Raw genomic sequence first — 19,994 nt, forward strand, 5'->3', positions numbered from 1 at the left:
TTTGCTCCTGTGGTTCTGACTCTCCTTTAACCCCAAATCTCGGGCTCGCCAAAGGAGATCTTGGCGTTCTCCATGCGCAGGCCCAGGTTGACGCGGGGCATACCGGGCCAGAAGTTGGGGAAGTGCTCGTCGCCGACGGCGTTCTTGCCCGTCTGGCCGACGGCGTCGCCCGCGCCCTGGTCGAGGTCGAAGAAGCCGAGGCTGGAGCGGTCCGAGGCCTGCCCCGGGACGACGGCGCGCCACTGGTCGGTGCCGGCCAGCTCGCCGTGCGGGGTGTTCGGGTTGCCCGGCAGGGGCGGCTGGGCCAGGGTGGCGTTGATGCCGATCCAGCGGTACAGGTCGGTGCTGAAGGGGAGGCCGCCGAGCAGCGGGCTAAAAGTCGTCTGGAAAAAGGGCTTGGGGGCCGGGCCGGGCTCGCGGGCGTCGCCGGTCGTGTCGAAGGGGTACACTTTGACGGTGGTGCTGCCGTCGGCGTCTTCGGTCCAGTCGAATTTGGCGAGGTGTTTGGGGATGTTCCAGTCTGGGGGTGGGTTAGCACATGTTCAGTATTTGACTTGCGGCGATGCTGTGGGCCAACACTCACTCAGGCGTCCGTTCCGGGCCGTGTACTTCTGGCTGACGTAGATGCGGGTGATGGACGGGTTGAGGCGCTCCGACTCGCGGCCCTGCTCGTCGACGTGGAAGTACTTGAAGTAGCCGGGCACGATGAGCAGCTCGTCGTAGGGCCCGACGGGCGAGTCGGTGTAGCGGATGATCTGGACCATGCCCAGCAGGCCGACGTACTCGGCGGCGCCGACGTAGGACCGGTCGGCGCGCTCCAGGGGCCCGTAGGCCTTGGCCGGCAGCTCGCTCGGCGGCAGCACGCTGGCGATGCTGTAGACGGTGCCGTGCAGGGACCAGGGCGCCGGCACCTGCTCGATGGGCTTGGTCGAGTTGTTGGTCCAGTCGTCGCCGCCGGCGGTTTGGCCGAGCGTCTGGGCGGCCGTGGCGAGGACGGTGCCGAGGAGGGCGGTGGAGAGGCGCATGGTGGCGATGATAGTCTGTCGGCGGTGGTGTTGATGGATGCCCCTTGGGTAAGAGGAGAGGAGAGGTTCAAACGAGTGACTGGGGCGACTTGGAGTAGTAGTATCAAAGGGGAGAAATCAAGTCTTGTTCTGACAAACGATGACGCGCGCGATCACACACCGGAGCATCCTCCGTCCCAGCCCAAGCCGCAGGTGTTCGCTATATAAGAATCCCCAATTATACCATCTACGGGGGGTGGTGGAAACGTGGGATGGCGAGAGGCCAATCACGGCCCTATCGCAACGACATCCCCTTCTTTTGTCAACACCTTTGAGACCGCATTTACACCCCCGGACCTTGGTCTCTTGCCCCTCCAATCACGATTGCCCAGCCCCGGGATCCTTATGCAGTCACGTAGTCATAGGAAATTTCTGTGATTTAGTTTCTGCACGTTTGGAGGAATAGATCAACAGGCGTCCCCGCTCTTGGCGGGTGCGGGTCTTGAGACTTTTGCCCATTTTGGTCCAGGAACGGCATCGGGTTTTGCCTTTTTCTGACCAGGGGAGGTGGCCGGCATGCCGCACAGCATGCATTGATGCATGTCAGCTTTTCGGAATGTCACCCTCGAACGTCGGTGGAAGCCTGGTTTTCCTGCTGGGCGGGTGAGGGGAAATGGCGGGGCGACATGTGTGAATGATGCGATTTCGCGCTTCAATACAACATCGCGACCAGCTGATGGCAACCTTCAGCGTCATACTTCACATGTCTCAGTCGGTGGCCGCCTGCAACGAGTTGCTCCGGCCGGTGCACCCAACTTAACCGGGACATGGCCGGGTTGGTGGACAACACAGCACAGCACGCCCGCGACCGAGTCATTGCCACGGCCGCGTTTTCCTTTTTGTCGAAAAGCAGAAGTCAGCTTCGATTGCCCAGCCCTACCTAGCAAATAGATAGGGCTTGATTGGCAAGGACAACAAGATGAAATTACCTGGGCCATCTGCCCGAGAAAGTGCACAGGGCTAGCAGTCTTTCGGGGGGCAGGTCTCTTTTGAAGAAATGATGGTCCCCCATCTGCTCGGGATGCCTGTCGTTTCTTGACGAGATGCTATCCATCTTGGGACTGCCAAGATGTCCGGCAATCTGCAAATGACAGCCCTCTGAAATTGAGTCGCCGGGGTTGCGAGTGGGGATGGGACCCCGTCGAAATCCAGCGGGGATGGATTGGCGAGAGAGAGAGAGCCACTATGTACTCGTCGTTGTCAAGCCTGAAGAAAGAAAATCAGACCCTGGATTTGATGGTCAATGAGTTGCTGTTCTCGCTCGACCACGATAACGGCAAGGCCTCACCGGGGTTGGCGTTCCTTTCCAATCCGCGCTAGAAGCATCGCCAGCATCCCACTTACACGCAGCTGCATGAAAGACGCAAGATTCGCAGCGCTGCCTCAACCAATCTGCCCGCCAATCATCGTTTCCTGCCTGTTAAATGCAGCTGGCTGGAAATGAACCGAGATAGATGGGTGCAGACCCTGTCGCCTTATGGCCCGTCATTTTGTGGGAGGGATGCTAATGAGTAAGCGCGTGGATCCGGGCCACATAGCGCCGCATCGAGATGAGAATTGTTCGATTGCTAATAGTAAACAGGCCCGGTGCTCCTTGGCATGACATCCGCTTCTCTTGTTGTGGACGAGATGTCGGGATGCTCCGACCGAGTTGAGCTTTGACGACGGCTATGGAAACCGAAGACCACCACCACATACCTACTGGTGTGGTCATGACTGAACCGAATAAGAGCCGCCAGATTGCCGGCCCAGTCGTTTGCCCAGTTCGCAGGAGGTTCTCGACCTGAATCGACCGGCCGATGCTGTCTTCAACGTCCACCTTGGAATATGGGGCTTACGGATAAACTCTCACGGGTACTGTACTGTGCTTGCTACTTGACCGAATGATGCCTGCATAATGGTGCAAGTATGGGGAGGAAGACAGCCAACCTAATCGCCAGTTGGGCAACTTGTCTATCTCTTGACCTCAGTACGCATCATCATCCCCGATCTCCGGGATTGTCATGAGTCGCGAACCTCGTCGCTGTCGGTGGGCGTCTCTCGTGGCTATGAAATCGTGCCATACCTGCCAGAAGCCACGCCGTCGGCTCTGACCCGGAGGATGCAGACCGTTTCCGCCCAGCAGGCCTCGAGCTTTGGGTGCAGGTACCCAGCTACATAAGCCCAATTGAGCTGCTTTCCACCCGTCGCCAATAGGTGGCCGGGTGGTAAAACAGATGGTTCTGCACCGGGATGGACGTCTTTGATACACTTCATTGACCAATCCACCTCGGGTTCGAGCCGCGGTCGTGGCTGAAGTCTTTGATACACACACTTCGTTGACTTATCACCATCGTAAAATCCGCACCGTGGGGGCGCCCTCGGACTCAAACTCCGTACCGGACTTACCCTCACACCATCGCATGCGTCAATAATTTACAGGCGTTGCAGACCGTCGACAAGCTCACCACCTATCTCGGCATCTTCTTTTTTTGCCCCCACTGTGGTCTCGATGGAATGGGCCAGAACGGGTTGCAACGAACTGACGTGCTTTAAGTAAGGATGCGATGTCACTTACAGTCACTGTCATTCTGAGGAAATGCGGATTTGATTAGTGATCGATTACCTGCCTCGCAAATTCGCCACAGCAATCATCATACATACGTCTAAGAGACATTTTGGTCTGCCTACGGCTCTACGGAAACGACTACAGGCCATTATATATACAGCGTCAAACCAATCCAGCCCCCCACAGCTATTCATGACGACAACGCCGCCGCCTCGTGCAGCTCTTCATTCGTCCAGACTCGATCAGGCTCGTCGTGCTCGTCGTGCCCGTACTGGACGCACGGAGTCTCGATGGGGAAGCCCACCACGTCGTCGTTGTCTTCGTCGTAGTAGATCGGTTTCCCGCCTTCAAGAGGCGGCGGCAGCGGCGGCAAAGTACCATCGCCCGTCGCATTGTTACCGCTGCTGCTGCTCTCGTGCATCTTCCGCAGGGCGTGCCGCTTCACGCTCTCGTGGTTGGTCCCGATGACGAAGTAGCGCGGCCCCGTGTAGTCCGCGACCAAGTGCTCCATCTTGTCGCCGCGCAGGACGGCGCACGCGCCCGGCGCGTACCGCGTCTTGAGGCCCAGCTGGGGCAGGCAGAGGTGGCCCCCCGTGTAGCTCCCCAGCGTCAGCAGGCCGGCCAGCCCGCCGTGCATGTCCTTGGTGTCGCGGTGGCGCTGCGTGTAGGCGTTGACTCCCACGGCGAAGAGGCTGAGGAAGTCGTCCTCTTCGACGTCGGCGGTGGTCTCGAGGCGGTGGCGCGGCGGCAGCTGCCGGAAGATGCGGCGGCACAGGTCGTAGTAGGCCGGGTCCAGGGGCGCGACCAGGAGGCGGAGGACCTCGGTGGCCTTGCCCAGGACGGCCGGGCAGATGTGCGGTTCGAAGAGCTCCCAGGGCCAGTACTGCGCGTCGTCGTTGCGGCCGAAGCGGGAATCGAGCGTGCGGATGATCCTCTTGCCGTTCGGGTCGCCCTTGGCCGACCAACAGCCGAAATGGGCTACGGCCATCTTGGCCTGCGGCAGCCCCGTCACGGTCGCCTTGGAAGGGTCCAGCTCCGGGTGGATTCGTTGGATGTAGCGGTCCACGACGTGTCGCTTGGTTTCGGGCCGCGGCATGGGCACGAAGAACGAGAACAGGTCGATGCACTCGTTCATCTCCTTCAGCACCGAGGGGCCAAAAAGCAGCTGGGCCGCCCCTTCGATGCTGGCAAAGACCACTCTTCGCTTGCAGTCGGTGACGATCACAATGTCGGAGTCCACGAGTTCCCACACGCTTTCTGCTGCCACCTTGTCCTTGAGGTAATGGTAGAAGTAGTCGACATCATATGCGCCGTTGTTCGACTCTTTGGGCCAGTTAGCTCGGATGTACGAGAAAACCTGTCCCCGAGTTTGGTTGTTCTGGGGCAAGGGACTCTGCCGAACCCGATCCCTTTCGTCGCGGCTAAGGTGCAACCAGAAGCGCTCTTGGGATTCTGATCTAAGCTCCCCAAGCACAGCTGTGTTGCTGAGCTCATCTTCGTATCCCTCAGTACCCTGTGCTGGTCCGGTACTGGCACTTTTGTCGTTCTTCATGTCGAGAAACGTCGTGGCCATGAACTCCTGCTGCAGCGTGGTTGACATCTGCGGCTCGTCGAAAGCCGCCTTGGCTCTGCGTACAACGTCACAGTGTCTTTTGGTGGCACCGAATGGCTTGGCTTGGTCCAGGTCAATGTCGCGGCACTGCATTAGGTGAACGGTTTTGGACTGCAGTCGGAAGCCCACCACAACCTCTTCCTCATGGTCGTGGGCGATCTTGATGCTCCCGTGGTCGCCGACAGCCTTGGCCAGTTCAACCACGTCTGCATTTGGCACTCTGGCCAGCATCGTCTTGATGCTCTCGAGCAATGCATCCCCATCCAGCCGAGAGAACCCTCGGAGACGCTCAAACATGGGCTCCATGATGTCAACCTGGTAGCATAACATACGTTGGTTAGTGAAACATCAGTCAAGATCGGTAGAAAATATGGTTTTACATACCATGCGCTCGTCTTGGTGGTGAGCAATGTTACCGGCCCACGATGACAACACACCAAAGGGGTCGCCCGGTATCTTGGTGCATCTCTTGCCCAGCTTGACAAGTCCAACATTCGTCTTCTCCTCCTCCGTGAGTTCGTGCAGGCACCTGGTCAACGCTGTAGCCTTGTTCTGGTAGTTGCGCGCTCCCAGTAGCGATTCGATTGTGCGCTCGTCCGGCGTTCCGGGAGGCGCATCCGACTTCAAGCACGGCATGGTGGGGTGGTGTTTAGGTCTGCGATATCGAAGCGAATAAACGTGATGGACTCCAAAGAGGGTAATAGGCGCGAAGAGGTTTCATCAGACCACAAAACGAATGAAAAGCCTGGACTGGCAGAAGAGGTTTCGCCAAACCACAAAGCAGATGAAAAGTCTGGCTTGGCGTCAAGTTGGGTAGGCAGGCAGTTCAAGCGGTTTATGCGGCGGATGGACTGCTTGGGACCCTGACCAACAAACAAACAGACACTAGGCAAGCCTTTAGAGCAAACTGCAAACGACAGATACAACACCGTTCACTCACGCCTTGCTCACTTCACATACATGTTTGCCTACCTCTTATAGTCAGGGGGCTATCCAATCGCCAGCCAGCGTGTAGCCAGCTACCCTCGTATATTTTCACCCCCGGACCAGCGTTGCATCCTGATGTGAAGAAGATGTCAAGTATAAAGCTTATAGCAAAGATCTAAGACAAAACATTCCATTCACTCTTACCAGCATGGCGAGACTCGCACAAGGTGGGAGCATTGAAATGGCTCCAATAGCGGTGCAGTGTGCCTGGGGGGAGTGAGGCCTGCATCGCTAAACTTGTGGGGGCCCAGAGCCAGTTTACCGGTATCCTCATCCCCTGCAATTGCGCCGCAAGCTCCCCACCCCACCAAATTTGGGTCCGGGGTAAAAGACCACGGCGACTTGCTGCTGGGCCGCTTACCATTTGCTCGCTCGTTGGCTTGCTAGGTTAGTGAATAGGCTAATGAGAGGCAATTAGCAAACATCCACTGACGAGTGACAGGGATAGCTTATTCGGACCCAATGAACAACGAATCAAGGATTGAAAACGTTTCTTCTCTTTTGATTATTTTCATCTCCTAAGTTGATAGATGTCTCTAATATGGCAATTGAGCCATAGTGACCTCTCACAGAGGTAACAGGATATCACTCTCGCCGTCGAAATAAGAAAGCCTAACGCCAATTCCAATCTACGTGTACTCTATGAGTTCTTATGTCTTCTACCCGATCATGCTAACGAAGGTGGTGGCGGGTCGTCACTCCTGGCTGCGAGCGCCGACTGTTGCTGGTGGGCCTCGACCTCGGCCATGTACTTCTTGAGCTCCGACTCCATGCTGGCAACTGCGGCCTCCTCCTCCTCCTTGACCCTCGCCTCATCTATACGTTTCGCCTCCGCCCAAGCCTTGTAGGTGTCGTCCTGCCTCTCCAGGTTACCGTCCTGCAGGATGCCATAAACGGGCTCGGCGGGGCGCAGGAAGCCTTTGGAATCGGCCTCGATAATGGCCTGCACGATGATGCGACCCATCATCTCGTAGCCGGCGTCGTTGGGGTGCATCAGGTCCTTGCCAAGGTTCTCGGGGTGGATGCCGTCGGGGCTCATCATCTCCGCCAGGACGACAGCCCGCTTCTCCTTCTGCAGGATCTTGTACAACCGCCGAAGCTGCCGGTTGACCTCGACCACGCGCTCCGACGCGTTGAATCGTTCCGTCTCCGTCGTCGGCAGCAGCGTGCCCATGATGAGCGTGGCCCGTGGCGAGGCCTCGAAGACGTACTCGACGAACTGGTAATACCGCTTGTAGAAATTGGGGATGTCAAAGTTCTGGAAACAGTCGTTGGAGCCCAGGTTGGCTAGCACCAGATTGGGCTTCATGAAGGGCAGGGAGTGCTCGGCGCGGTGGTGCATCACTTCCGTCCTGGCCCCTGGCCATGCCTCAATGTCGTTGTCCGTCATGTTGCCCACGCGGTGGGGGCCGACGAAGTTGACGGGGTTGCCGATGGAGGTCAGGTAGTCCCGGACCGGCCGTCGGAATCCATTGTTGTCGAAGCCCTCGTCACCGCGGGTAGTCGAGGCGCCGATGGCCATGATCCTCAGCGGGAGTCCATTGGCCAGTGGTCGTTCATAGCCTGGCCGTTTGTAGCCTGCGCCGATATGTCCAGGCCCCTCTGACCCGTAGGAGAAAGTGCCGTTCGCGAGAGTGCCATTGTGCGATGTTAAATGCGAGAACCGGCCGCTACCATGGGTCCAGTTGGGGTCTTCGGTTTCTGTTAAGGATATCGCTAAAGAGGACCAAGAGTCGGATTAGCTACCAGCTCCAACTCATGGCAAAGCTGATGGGGAGGTATGGTATGTATGGCGAACGGCCAATGAGCCAACTCACCAATGAGAATCAGAAACACTAGCGATACGCCAAACAAGAGTCTCTTTCGAGCAACAATTGCCGACACGTACGATGTTTGCGACACGTTGTCAATGAACGCCTTCATGCTGATGAGAGTGATAACGAGAGACCTGATTAAGGGATATACGGAATAAGGAGAGTGACGGGTGACAACCTCAGGTACTACTGGCCCATCAAGCTTTGGTGACCCTTAAACAAAGCGTTGAGAAAGACACGACCAAGGGATCTTGAAGGAACAGGAAGGGAGAAGAAGAAGAGAATGAGAGTTTGTCTTTCCGACGCGAGGGACGAAGTTTGCCGGTGTAACGGCAAACGCAGAGAACGAAAATAGGAACGAAGACTCGGCAATGCGAGACCAAAGCCAAGCGAACGACGGGGAGGATTGTGTGTGTGTGTGAGGAGGCACACTCGGGACTGGGCATCATCTTGTTTTATTGGTGCTGGGCGCCGGTGCGCGCCACAAGCTTACACTCTGGGGGACGGGACGCACACAGCGTACGGCAGACGCAATGTCTGTCTTACCCTTGAGCATTGATACATTCAGTGTTGCTTGGCCGCAGTTGCGACAACCCAAAAAAGCGTATCATTGACTGACGACGACAGTGGGGACTTACCGATCGGCCTAGGCTCCGCGTATAATAATAGATAGCAATCAATGGAAAGGGCATCTTGGGCTGCCATTCGCCTGGCACTGGACTACACTACCCCGGACGAGTGGTTGGCCCCGGGGACCCTGGTGCGGGCAACCGTTATCGTCCTAATGCCAAGGCGAATGCCGCATGTCGGGCCTAACGACGAGACAGGGAAGGGCTTGCCGCTGAAACGGGCAGGGTGTTGAAGAATTCGAAGATGACGACGAAGCCGCGGCAGTGAAATGGTTGATAGGTCAAAAATGGCAACATCTGGTCATTGGGACTAAAATTACAATACGTGGTGAGGTGTGCGCGTTCTCATGTCCAGCAGTTATGACCGTCTCAGTCCGGGCATCGACGGGTTCTGAATCATCTAATTTCGTGGGCTCGATAGTAGGAAGTCGTGGCAGCCACTACGACAGATTCTGTATCTGATATGCGCTGGGACGGCAATCGCGTGCATCCCCCCGTCCCCCAAAGTTCCAGCCCCCAAGTCATGGTGCAAGCACGCCAAGGCCGCCTTAAGCTTTTGGCCAACCCTCTTATGACAAAGTCTCAGGACCCCTCCTGGCCTAGCCTGCTAGCCCCCGCCCAGATCGGATCTGATCTCCCTAACCTAAAACGAGCCTACTATATGTACGCATTTGCCTCGTCTGTTTTTCAGCTACCCAAGTACGGAGTACGTACGTATATAATGCAAGCATCTAGCCTAGCCGTTTTGCAGGTACGAACGCATATCGGTGGTTTGACGGGATATATGTTTTGGAAACGTATCTACCATCTTGCTTTTGCCGCATCGCCCATTGGCCAAGACAGCAAAACGGCGTTAGTTGGGCTTGTTTGCCATCTGTGACATGCGGGATCTCGGGTCCCCGGTAGCAGAAATGCTTGGTGGAAGGGGGAGTTCTTGGGGGAGGGGCAAAACTACTGCATCGGTGGGACTCGAATCGAGGGGGGCTGCAACATAAAGTTGGGGTGCTGAAGCTTTTAGGGTGCGCAGGCTTAGCTGATCAATTTAATCGTTCTGTAACTCCAGTCCCCCAAGGGCCCTGGGCAAGTCTCGAATGGTGGAGGAGCAGCAAAAACTCTGCGCCTGAGTCGCGCCTGGTCATTCACTCCTGTTCCCGAGTCAATCGGGGCTGCGCGGCAGAAACTGAAAGAGAGGGCCGCGTAAGTCCGACTCGCCTTCTCCATTTACCGTGGCTGGTCGTAATGTCCCGAGCGACGCCTGGCTGCCGATTCCACGATAACGACACGCGCATCATCCAATCGGGGTGCGGTCACCTGCACCCCCTAAACTCAGCAGCAACAAGAAGTGGTGGGATACTTTCGCTGCATTTGCGTATCACAGCAAGGTGACTTTTCATTTTCGGGTACCTTTTTGGTTGAAATATCGGACGAAGAGTGCCCGTAATATCCACTAAGGAAAGAGGCCAAGACTGCGGGACTCGGGAAGCTTGCCGACTAGGGCCCTTTGTTGAAAAAGGTACCCGACGGGAAGCCTAACCCGCTTCCTTTTATGTATCTGCCAAGCCAAACCTCCTTGTCCGCCAAACCTCTCGAGGTTTCACAAATGTCTGCCATGACTGATTGCCTACCCAGATCCTCCTACGTACACGGCGACGAGCAGACCGCCCGGGTAAGGCGCAGTCGACGTCTTGAAGCCATTGGCGGGGTTGTCCAGGTAGGCCAACAGGTCGGCGTACCTATCTTTGGCGGCCACGACGTTGTCGACTACCACAGTCGCACCGATGCGCATCTTCGGTTTCACGAGGCGTAGCGCCGGCAGCGCAAGAAACGCCCAGACTGCAAATCCCACCCCGCGTCAATTAGCCCAACTGACCATTCTTCGAGGGCAATGATGATAGCACCGGAGGAGGTCGACGAGTGTCGGAACTTACTGTCCAGCAAGAGGAAGTCGACCTGTTCAGGCAGATCCGTCTTCAAAGTCTCCCGGATGTCCCCCACGCGCAGATCGATCCAGTCGCCCAGGCCTTCGCCGGTCTGCGCCCAGTGCGCCCTGGCCTTGTCCGCCTTGGACGGTTCGTTCTCCGTCGCGATCACTCGGCCATCCTGGAAGCCTGCCGCAGCTGCTCCGGCTGCGGCCAGCGCGCTCTGTCTCGCCGCAAGCGCCAGGTAGATGGTGCTGACGCCGAACGAGGTGCCGGCTTCGACGATGTAGCGGGCACCGCTCCCGCGCAGCAGCAGGTAGACCAGGGCGGCCTTGTCGGGCTCGAGAGCGACGAAGCGGTCAAGTGCCGCCGACTCGGGCTGTCCGTCCGTGCTCACGAAGGCCGGTTCGTTGAGGGCCAGTGTGTGCAAGCGCCGCAGCAAGTCCAGGGTCGCGGGCTCGGCCTGGATGGACGACAGGGCCTCCTCGATCGCTTTCTCCGTGGAAGCCATTGCGCCTGTACTGGTATTCTTGGGCGATGAGAGCTGAGCAAGCTGTCGTTATTCTTCGTTGGTTAGCGGGTGAGTGATCCATCAAGCCTTGGAGCTAGCACTCTGGGTTTGACCAACTTTATACCCGAGAGGCCCTACTCCAGGACTTGAGGGCCGCTATGGGTCGGCCCTCCGGCAACCGGCGGACTACCGTACCGAATCCCGAAACCGGGCAGCCAATTCACGATGACTGGTACAGTATAATGGGCGATTATTCACGAGCGCGGCTTGTGACGTTGATTGATGCGTCACTCCGGGCGTACATTACCCCGCCGATGTTGGGTGTAACTTATGTAGCTGCAGTCAACGGCTTTGACTCACTCTCCCCACACAATATATCTCCGCGGAACTCCTGGCAACTGTGTTCCTATCACATGGGATATATGGGATATAGTCTGCGAGCAGTTTCATATCCCGACCTCAGCAGGTTGCTTCAAGATGAAGATCATTACACTTGTCGTTCATTGGCCACCTGAGACGGACCCCATCCAGCCCTTTTCGCAGTTACTCATTCAATCATCATAACTTGTCTTATCTGAGACTGTCAGCTTGAGATGACATAGGTTCTTGTGCTATCCCCCTTTTCAGGCTCGAGTTGAGATACTGCTGGGAGGTTTAAGTCCTACAACACAATGCCCACACCGAGTCCCGGAGTCGTGCTACTACGGGGCGGCTACTGTCGCAATCCAGGTCATGCAACCGGTTGCGCTTTTCTAGACGCCGTCGTGTCTCGGGGCCTATTAAATCATTAAGATTCCGAGGTGCATGCGGCTGAGCCTCCTGCTTTTGTCCAAGGCACAACAGAGCCCAGCAAAGCTGAACATTTGTGGCTTGTTCTAGAACGGGACGGCAGAGCTGTATATCTGCGGCGGCTTCTCGAGGCGGCAGAGTTGTGCATCGGTGGCGTGGTCTAGAGCGAGACAGCAAAGCTGAATATATGTACCGTGGTCGATGCTGAGATGTCATATCTCGCCCTCGTTGAAATACAATACGAATATTTTGAATTGGGAAGTGGCGATCAAGTATAAATAGCAGTAAGATTCCCGCTTTGCGTAGCCCATTCTCTCCAAACAAGCCCAGTCCTCAAGCACTCATCTCCATTGACCCCAATACCCCTCCTAGTAGCTTACTCAGAATCTGCAAACATGGCCGCCGAAGCTCCCCCATCCTACGACTCCGTCACCATGGCCGTCTTGGAAAAGGGCAAGGGCGGAGCCAGCGTAGTCGAAGGCGTGCGCAACCTCTCGGCCGAGGACCGGGCCATCATCAACGCCGCAGACCTCCCCCCTGCATACAGCGATGAGGAGAAGCAAAAGATCTACGACCAGATGGCCAAGATCCTCTCCGACGATGAGACCCTGATCACCGTGCTGAAGGAGTCGGCCACGAAGGCCGTCGAGGCCTGCAAGAAGAACGAGGACATGTTCAACAAGCTAATGATCATGTTGCTCAAAGTAGACCAAGAAAACAACATCCAGGGGGATGCTTTCGTGCCCAAGCTGAAAAACCTCCAGTCAAAGTATCGGGGCATCATCGAAGAAAGCCGCAAGCTAGCGATGAAGATTGCTGTCTATGGGACCAACTTTGACGAGGTTGTCATCGTCATGTGTGCCGACCAGACTCTGTCCACGGATGAGAGAAAGGAGGCCATCAAGGACGCCATCAAGGTAAGGTCTCTTTCTCTCTCGCCATTTATTTGTATGCCATCAATTCCCGCTGACTTTTATTGCTCCTTTTTCACAAAAGGAGGCCCAAGGTTTTGAGGCGGAGTCCAAGAAGATTGCCAATGACTTGCACGGTGCTCTGGATGAGTTCAACGCCTTAGCCGTGTCCTTCAGCCAGTGGGCATCGCAACAGAACCAACAGATTGACAATGACATTGCCAGGGTTCAGAAGGAACTCAATGAACTAGTCGATCGTTTGGAGCACCTGAAAAACCTCCTCATTGGTTTCGGCGTGGGCGCCGCCATCGGGGTTGGTTGCGCTATTGGCGGGTTTTGGGCAGGCCCCTTTGCTCCAATTTTGTGGGTGAGTCATAGACGACAGCGGAACCCACGCGAGACGAAACATTGTATCTAACCAAGCGAACAGGCTGCCGGCGGGCTGATCACATTGGGGTTTGGTGTTGGCCTAATAGCCACGGGCGTTCAGTTTGCCGGTTTGTTTCCTGGAAAGCGTGGGCGCCCCGATCGTGATATACTTACTGACCACCGGACATTGAGTAGCGTGCAAATCCGAGATTGACGCCAAGAATACCGAGCTCAATGCCCTCAAAACGAAGAAGTCGAACATTGAAGCGGCTCGGGCAAGCCTGGTGGCGGCGGCGGCTGTGGACGCTAAAGACTTCGCCGCCAACATCGCCGCTATTACCAACATCTGGAACGCTGCCCAAGCTGACGCGTTTGCGATCCAAGACTGGCTCCAGAAGGGCGCAAAGCAGGCTGTAAGTTGGCCCGCTGATGTGCCACGTCTTAGCATGGCACATGTATTGACCAATGTGCTATGCAGGCCACCCCCAAATACATGGCAATCCAGCTCACGCATGGCATCCGATTGTGTAAGTCGCCAAATTTGTGTCTATCGTTGACCTCTAGCGGAGGCTTGCTGACATTCGACATGACCAGACTCGAAGATGTCCCAGTACCTCACCATTTATGCATCAGGTCTTGATGCGGCAAGCATCCCGAAGCCTGGCTCTGCTTAAGTTAGGCTTGATGAAAGTAGCGCACTCGATGCCACCCCGAACTTCTGCACACGACGAAGACCGCAATGGTTCTTGGCGCTTTTGCTTTCTGCGGGTTGTTCAAAACCGCCGTTCCTTTCTTCGGGAGGCCAACTGCTCTCACAGCCTGGACCGTGTCGGGGGCTATGGCGAACTCCCGTTGGGGGTTATTTCGATAAGAATGTTTGTTTCAGGGTTCAACTTGAATTGCTTCATACTCAGTACAACATAAGTGGCAAAACTTAAGTCTGTATCCTGTGCTGTAGTGATATCCGCTTAACTGACGTGCTACGCGATTGCCGTGGGTATTGTGTCAGTGGCCTTCCAGGAGCTGGCGACGGTGTGTTCTGACTTGATGGGGGGTTTTCCAGCCTGTGCGGCGTCGTTTAGCAGCCCCCGCTGGACCCCATTTGCAATTGCGGCAGGGGTCGCCAACGCGGGGTGCTGGCTGCGTCCCCTGTTTCCAAGTAGCAACCTGGCTCGGCACATCCCCTGTGAACCCCGCATAAATGAACACTCGCGGTAATGGGGTTGCAGCTAGCGACACAGCGCAAACATCTTCTTCCCATGTCCGACTTTACCAGCACTGTCAACGACTGATTGCACAGACTCCGTTTTCTGCTTCATGATGTAAGATTCAAGAAGAGATCAATTAACACCGTGTAGACTTTGTAAAGCTTTGCTATTCTTTTCAACGACGTGCACCACCACCAGGCGAACCGAATCAAGCTTGCTTTTCCCTCCAAATGCGCCCCATCCGTTAACGAAAATGGGGTTCAGATAACCTCCTCCTCTAACCCTCTCTACTTTGCCAGGGGATCGGGCATCACTGACACCCAGATGCCGTTCCGGTTGGACAGGGCCAGGCGCGTGCGCGGCGCATAGGGACGGCTGTCTCGGCTCTCGATCTTGGAGAAGTGCTGGACGAACCGGACGAGGGTGTAGGTCGACTGCCGCTGCACGTACGCCTCTGGATACCACGCGAGGGTTGAGTCAGCATCATGTCAAGCAATAAGAATCTCTCCTCCTTCTCTACTACTACTGGGAGGGATCACTTACGTCCACTGCAGGTGCGCGGCCCGATGAGAAATGGCAGGAAGCCGGGCGTGTCGGTGGACAGGTCGTCCCAGCGCTCGGGGCGGAACTCGAGGGCGTCGTCGCCAAAGTTCTTGCTGTGCCGCCCGGCGCCCCAGGTCGACAGGACGAGCGGCTGGCCCTTTTTGATCAGCAGGCTGTCCTTGCCCTCGGGGCCGCCGCCGGTCGGCAGCCAGGTGTCCTTGTTGGCGATGCGGGCGTTGACGGGGATCGGGGGCAGGAGGCGCATGGCTGTCGGTTATCGTCACATTGATTAGCATTGGTCGAGTGGATGATCACGCAAGACGTGGCATGGCATGGGTGGGCGTGTCACTACTCACCTTCGTTGGTAACTTGCTGGAGGTAGGGGAAGCCGCCGATCTGCTGGTACGTCGGCACCTCGTAGCCCACCGTGTCGAGGACGGTCTGGCGGAGCTTGGCGTACACCCTGGCGTCCCGCGACAGGAACCAAAGCGTCGCGGTCATGATGCCGGCCAGCGAGTCATTGCTGAACGAAATGGAGATCATGGAGTCTCGGATCAGCAGCGGGTCGTCGGTCCACCGAACCAGGCCGTCGAGCAGCGACTGGCGCTCTTCTTTTTGCTCGCCGCCCGCGGCCGGGTCCACAGGCAGCGTGGTCTTAGCGATCTCGGCGATCTTGCGGTCGATGATGGCGCCCATGTAGCGGTGGTAGACGGCCACGTCCTTCTTCCAGGGCCCCATGGGCACGAGCCGCGACAGGGGGCCCAGGTTGCCGATCCAGGCCACGTTGCGTTGGACCCGCGCGGCCGACTCCATCCACTGCTTCTGGTAGGGCGTCTGCTTGTCGGGCGTCTGGCAGTCCGCGCACTCGCCCGTGGTGAACTCCTGCAGCAGATCCGTGGCCATGTCCACGAGGAGGGCCTGCACGTCGACGGCCGTCTCGCCGTCGGACGGGATCCGATCGAGGAGACGGCGGAAGTGCATGTCCTGCGAGGGCATGTGGAACAGGTCGGGCAGGCGCGAGAACTGCTGGCGCCACATGCCGCGCTTCTCGCGCCAGGCGGCCCCGTCGGCAGCGCTGATGGAGCGCGGCGAGATGTCCTCCATCATGCGCTCGCGGATGTTGCGGCCGGCGTCGAAGTCGGTCCAGCGGCTGAGCAGGATGTGGCGCAGGTTGGCCGCGTCGCGGGTGAAGGCGACTTTGACGCCGAAGAAGCTGGCCACGTACGTGTCGCCGTACTCGCCCCACAGCGTGTCCAGGTACTCGGACGGGTTCTCCTGGGCGACGGCCTGGACCGACGCCATGATCTTGCCGAGGCCCAGCACGTCCCACGGCCGCTCCGTCTTGCCCTCCTTGCACTGCCGGTTCTCTCGCACCTTCTTGGCCGAGGACCAGCGCTTGGCATAGTGCACCAGGTACGTGATGGACAGGTGGGAGAAGAGCAGGAGGAGGCAGACTTGGGAAAAGGTGTTCAGATACATGGTGGCTGAAGTATATGCTGCCGAAGCAGAGCTTAAGATTACCCGTGAGACGGTGTTTGTGTAACCCTCCTTGATTGGAAGTGAAGACAGAGAGACGAAAGACGGCTCGGATGTCGCTTCTATGCTTCATATGTCTATGTTTACGAACCACGTGTAGGCAGCCCATTCCTGCCCACCACAAGTTATCGTTGGCTGCAGGGTGTGGTATCTCTGTTTCACTCCCTGAGGCGTTGCTTGGCTTGGACCCCCAAACTGATGCGAGCGTTCGGGACTCGTCGGCACAACTCCGAGCCAGTGTGATAGCTCCAATGGGTTCGTGCTTTGGTATTCTGACCGGTCAAACAGCATGGTCCGGCTCGCACCACAGGTCTGATGTGAGACATTCGCGGAGATTTCCGCCCTCAGATCCAGCCCTTGTGCTACTTTCACCCCGCGTTGTGGATGGGCATCGCTCGGAAAACCATGCCGCCCAGTAGCTTCAAATTGAGACAATGTCTCGCTGCTTCGGATGGCTCTCCGTCCCTCAGACCCCAAGGTGGTCGTTCGGATCTCGCCAAGAGGGCAGACCAAATCCCGAGTCGCAAAGTCAGTTGTGATTACACACATGAACGATGCAGAAAAGGAAAGATGAAGACGGGGTTATGGTTAACCGTGCTGTACCGTGCGGCCCCCAGACCACACCAACTGGGGATTTTGCGAGTTCACCTTCAACGTCCAAATCTCTGTTTTAAGTTTGTTCATAAGAACGTCATAGGTTCGAGTCTGCACTACAATTCCATTCTGTGTAAGCATTAGCTCGACGTTAATACTTAGAGGATAACATGCGAGCAACTATGAATTCTGTACGCTTATCAAATCATCACCGCCTCCCAGCTGCATTTTATTCCTCTGTAAGTAGGCCAACGCACCCCTGTCCTATCAACCTAGGCCGGCGGCAGTTTGAAAGCCCCCGCCAGCTTCCGACCAAACACGCCGTGCGGATCATAGTGCTCCTGCACCTCCCGCATCCTCCTCACACTCTCCTCGCCGTAGCTGGCTAAGACATCCTGCCCCTCGTTGGCGTCGTTCATGAAAATATACGGCATATAGCTCCCCTGCGCCCGGGCGGCGGCCTCGACCTCGGCGTACAGGGCGTCCGCGGCCGCCGTGACGGCCGCGTCGTCCTCGGCCTTCCACCACAGCAGGTCGATGTGGAACCACGACTGCGTCACCGCCTCCAAGCCGAGCGCGTTGCCGACGTCGTCGCCGCCGGAGCCGCCCCGTCGGCCGGCCTCGACGAGGTGGGCCGAGATGGGCTGCCAGCTGAAGACGCAGGTCCCCGCCGTGGCGGCGCGGATGGTCTGCATGTGCGGGGAGTGGAGCATCAGGTCTTTGATGGCGGCTGTTAGCTCCTTGGTGGGCTTGACGGTCAGGGCGTGGAAGCGGATGCTGTGGCATCGTAACGGATTAGCATTGATATTCCAAAGGTAGGCAGTGCCTCTGACAAAGATCAGGTAATACTCACCGGGGTATAGGTGGCGTAGGAAACTCGCTCATGAGCTCGGTCAGCGTCTTGATCCCCGTCGTGTCCATGATGGGCTCGAAGCCGTCGAACACGGAGAACGCGGCCGGGTTTTCGACGGGCTGGAGGTAGACCAGCGTCAGGATGATGGTGTCGTTGGTGGCCGCGAGATTGATGTTGACGGACGCGAGCTCGTCTCTTTCGGGGGCGGTCTCATAGGCGATCATGGCGTCGAGGAAGTCGTCGACCCGGTCCCAACCGATGACTCTCGTCCCTCCCCAGACTTTCTGGATGGGGTACGTCCTGAGGGTGAAAGATGTTACGATTCCTATGGTTCATGATCTTGTCAGCTTAAGTTGGGGATTCTGAAAACATGTGTCTCAGTCATACCAAAGTTGTTGCTACCTCCCTTCAGAGCCCAGAATAGGTCCCGGTGGGAGTATTCATTTGCATTGACGGTCGACCCGTCGGCAAGAACGACCTGAGCAGGTCCATCAGTAAACAAAAAGGGAGACATTGGTGTGATAACAAACTTACTCCAAAGTTGACCACGTTATCGCAAGCCAGCCCATAGCTCTCTGATAGGTAAGAAAGACCGCCTGCGAAGTATATCTTCAGCCGCATACTCAAACATGGTAGTGTAGCCCCGGTAATGGACCAATAGGGGCTACTCACACCCGAGGATCAGCCCCCCAACGCCCACATCCAAAACACGGCCGCCTACAACGGTGACGCCATACTGGTCGAGATAGTCGTAGACATTCTGCCACCTCAATCCTGTGCCGATCACCACCTTGTTGTGTTCACTATTGTACTCGATATCCGTGAAGCGAGACATGTCAATCAGAACTTCGTTGTCAGCCATGGCCGCGCCAGCGATGGGCATGTGGCCGCCGGACCGGACGCCGAAACTGGCATCCTCCTCGGCGAGGATAGACATGGCGTCCTGTACCTCGTTCGCTGTACGAGGCATGAAAACACATGCGGGCTCTTTCCATGTGGTTTCCGACCTGGCGTTCCCTTGATGTTACCATTTGAGCTGCGAAGAGAAAGTCATCAGATATTAGGCCATGCTTATCGTACCACGAAATCCGGACCAAGTCCTTGTACATATCGTGCTGAGGAGTGAACGTCGCATTGTTGGTGAAGGTCTCGCCCAAACGCAGACAGGCACTGGTGGCGGGCACGAGCGACTGGTTGGCGGCCATGAAGCCGGTCATGGACTTGAGCATATCCATGTCTGGAGCTGGGAGCCGGAGCCGGGGAAGCCCACGAGAGTTGGACGAGGCGGGATCGAGTGCGGGTGAATATCAATATATAGGGAGGAGCAAATGTTGCTTGGTGCAGGACAGTGAAAAAAGGGACACCAACTCCAGCAAGAACCGTGATACACATGCGTTTAATATGGGAGGGAAAGGGATTGGAGTCGTCGCGGGATTGCCAAGCATGTCGTTGTATCGAGTAATGACCTGATCCACCACCCACCCACCTTGCCGGGATCCGTCTAATACGATTGGCTGGTCCGTCTAATTGCGGCCAATCACGCGCGGGCGACCCGGCCAACTGCATCCAGGGTTACATTTAGGCAAATAATGGTTCCTTGGCCCCTTCGTACCTTGCAGTTGGCAGTTGGTGACCGGGGGACACGTGCAAGGATACACGACACGGACACGTAATCTGATCCCCCAGATGCAACTTCACCGCCCACCGCTGCCGCCGGATGGATCCGGGCCAAGGTGGATACACGCATCCCGTCCTATCCGTAGCATATTCATGGTAGTTCCCGGACGCCGGGCCGACGCCATCCCCTTTCGGCAAATATTTAGAGACTATGCTACACAGCACGTGTGCGGAACTTTAACCCCAGGCTTAGCTGCCGTATGTATAATGCTACTAGAAATGTTCGGATCATCAAGGTTTACGCCGCCGGGGAACATGTTGCTCGCGGAAGTAACATTACAGTACAAAGTAAGGTATACGACGGCGTAAACTCTCGTTATCCGAATACCTTTCAGCTGAACTACCTTGGCGTAATGGCATGGGGTTAATAAAAATAGTCGCTATTGTAAACATTCGTGCTATCGCGGCAGCTCGTGCAGTTTCACCTATG

At 56.7% G+C, this 19,994-nt stretch overlaps 7 protein-coding genes across 7 annotated transcripts; 1 reads left to right on the forward strand and 6 right to left on the reverse strand.

The window, feature by feature from the left end:
- Nucleotides 1–26: 26 nt before the first annotated feature.
- PG985_003373 (uncharacterized protein) lies at nt 27–1,025 on the reverse strand (the record flags this gene model as incomplete). Its single annotated transcript, XM_066823142.1, has 2 exons — nt 27–520; nt 584–1,025. The coding sequence occupies 2 exons, from the start codon at nt 1,023–1,025 to the stop codon at nt 27–29; spliced, it is 936 nt and encodes a 311-aa protein (XP_066690574.1).
- A 2,777-nt stretch (nt 1,026–3,802) lies between these two features.
- Nucleotides 3,803–5,860, reverse strand: PG985_003374 (uncharacterized protein; the record flags this gene model as incomplete). The annotated part of the gene is made up of 2 exons (XM_066823143.1): nt 3,803–5,539; nt 5,609–5,860. 2 exons carry the CDS (start codon nt 5,858–5,860, stop codon nt 3,803–3,805), a joined length of 1,989 nt encoding a protein of 662 aa, XP_066690575.1.
- A 1,018-nt stretch (nt 5,861–6,878) lies between these two features.
- On the reverse strand, nt 6,879–8,134 carry PG985_003375 (carbohydrate esterase family 3 protein; the record flags this gene model as incomplete). The annotated part of the gene is made up of 2 exons (XM_066823144.1): nt 6,879–7,912; nt 8,029–8,134. The coding sequence occupies 2 exons, from the start codon at nt 8,132–8,134 to the stop codon at nt 6,879–6,881; spliced, it is 1,140 nt and encodes a 379-aa protein (XP_066690576.1).
- A 2,147-nt stretch (nt 8,135–10,281) lies between these two features.
- On the reverse strand, nt 10,282–11,084 carry PG985_003376 (uncharacterized protein; the record flags this gene model as incomplete). Its single annotated transcript, XM_066823145.1, has 2 exons — nt 10,282–10,487; nt 10,583–11,084. Coding segments are annotated over 2 exons (708 nt in total), but the record flags the coding sequence as incomplete, so codon positions are not given.
- A 1,184-nt stretch (nt 11,085–12,268) lies between these two features.
- PG985_003377 (uncharacterized protein) lies at nt 12,269–13,827 on the forward strand (the record flags this gene model as incomplete). Its single annotated transcript, XM_066823146.1, has 6 exons — nt 12,269–12,790; nt 12,870–13,097; nt 13,215–13,281; nt 13,349–13,566; nt 13,632–13,680; nt 13,748–13,827. 6 exons carry the CDS (start codon nt 12,269–12,271, stop codon nt 13,825–13,827), a joined length of 1,164 nt encoding a protein of 387 aa, XP_066690578.1.
- Nucleotides 13,828–14,648: 821 nt separating this feature from the next.
- Nucleotides 14,649–16,383, reverse strand: PG985_003378 (cytochrome P450 monooxygenase; the record flags this gene model as incomplete). Its single annotated transcript, XM_066823147.1, has 3 exons — nt 14,649–14,815; nt 14,905–15,171; nt 15,261–16,383. 3 exons carry the CDS (start codon nt 16,381–16,383, stop codon nt 14,649–14,651), a joined length of 1,557 nt encoding a protein of 518 aa, XP_066690579.1.
- Nucleotides 16,384–17,306: 923 nt separating this feature from the next.
- PG985_003379 (FAD-binding oxidoreductase) lies at nt 17,307–19,122 on the reverse strand (the record flags this gene model as incomplete). Its single annotated transcript, XM_066823148.1, has 6 exons — nt 17,307–17,811; nt 17,888–18,212; nt 18,275–18,365; nt 18,422–18,483; nt 18,560–18,894; nt 18,968–19,122. The coding sequence occupies 6 exons, from the start codon at nt 19,120–19,122 to the stop codon at nt 17,307–17,309; spliced, it is 1,473 nt and encodes a 490-aa protein (XP_066690580.1).
- Nucleotides 19,123–19,994: the final 872 nt, after the last annotated feature.

The sequence above is a fragment of the Apiospora marii genome (genome assembly GCF_038362585.1).
Source record: "Apiospora marii strain CBS 49790 chromosome Unknown utg000002l_segment0_segment0, whole genome shotgun sequence".
NCBI lineage: Eukaryota > Fungi > Ascomycota > Sordariomycetes > Amphisphaeriales > Apiosporaceae > Apiospora > Apiospora marii.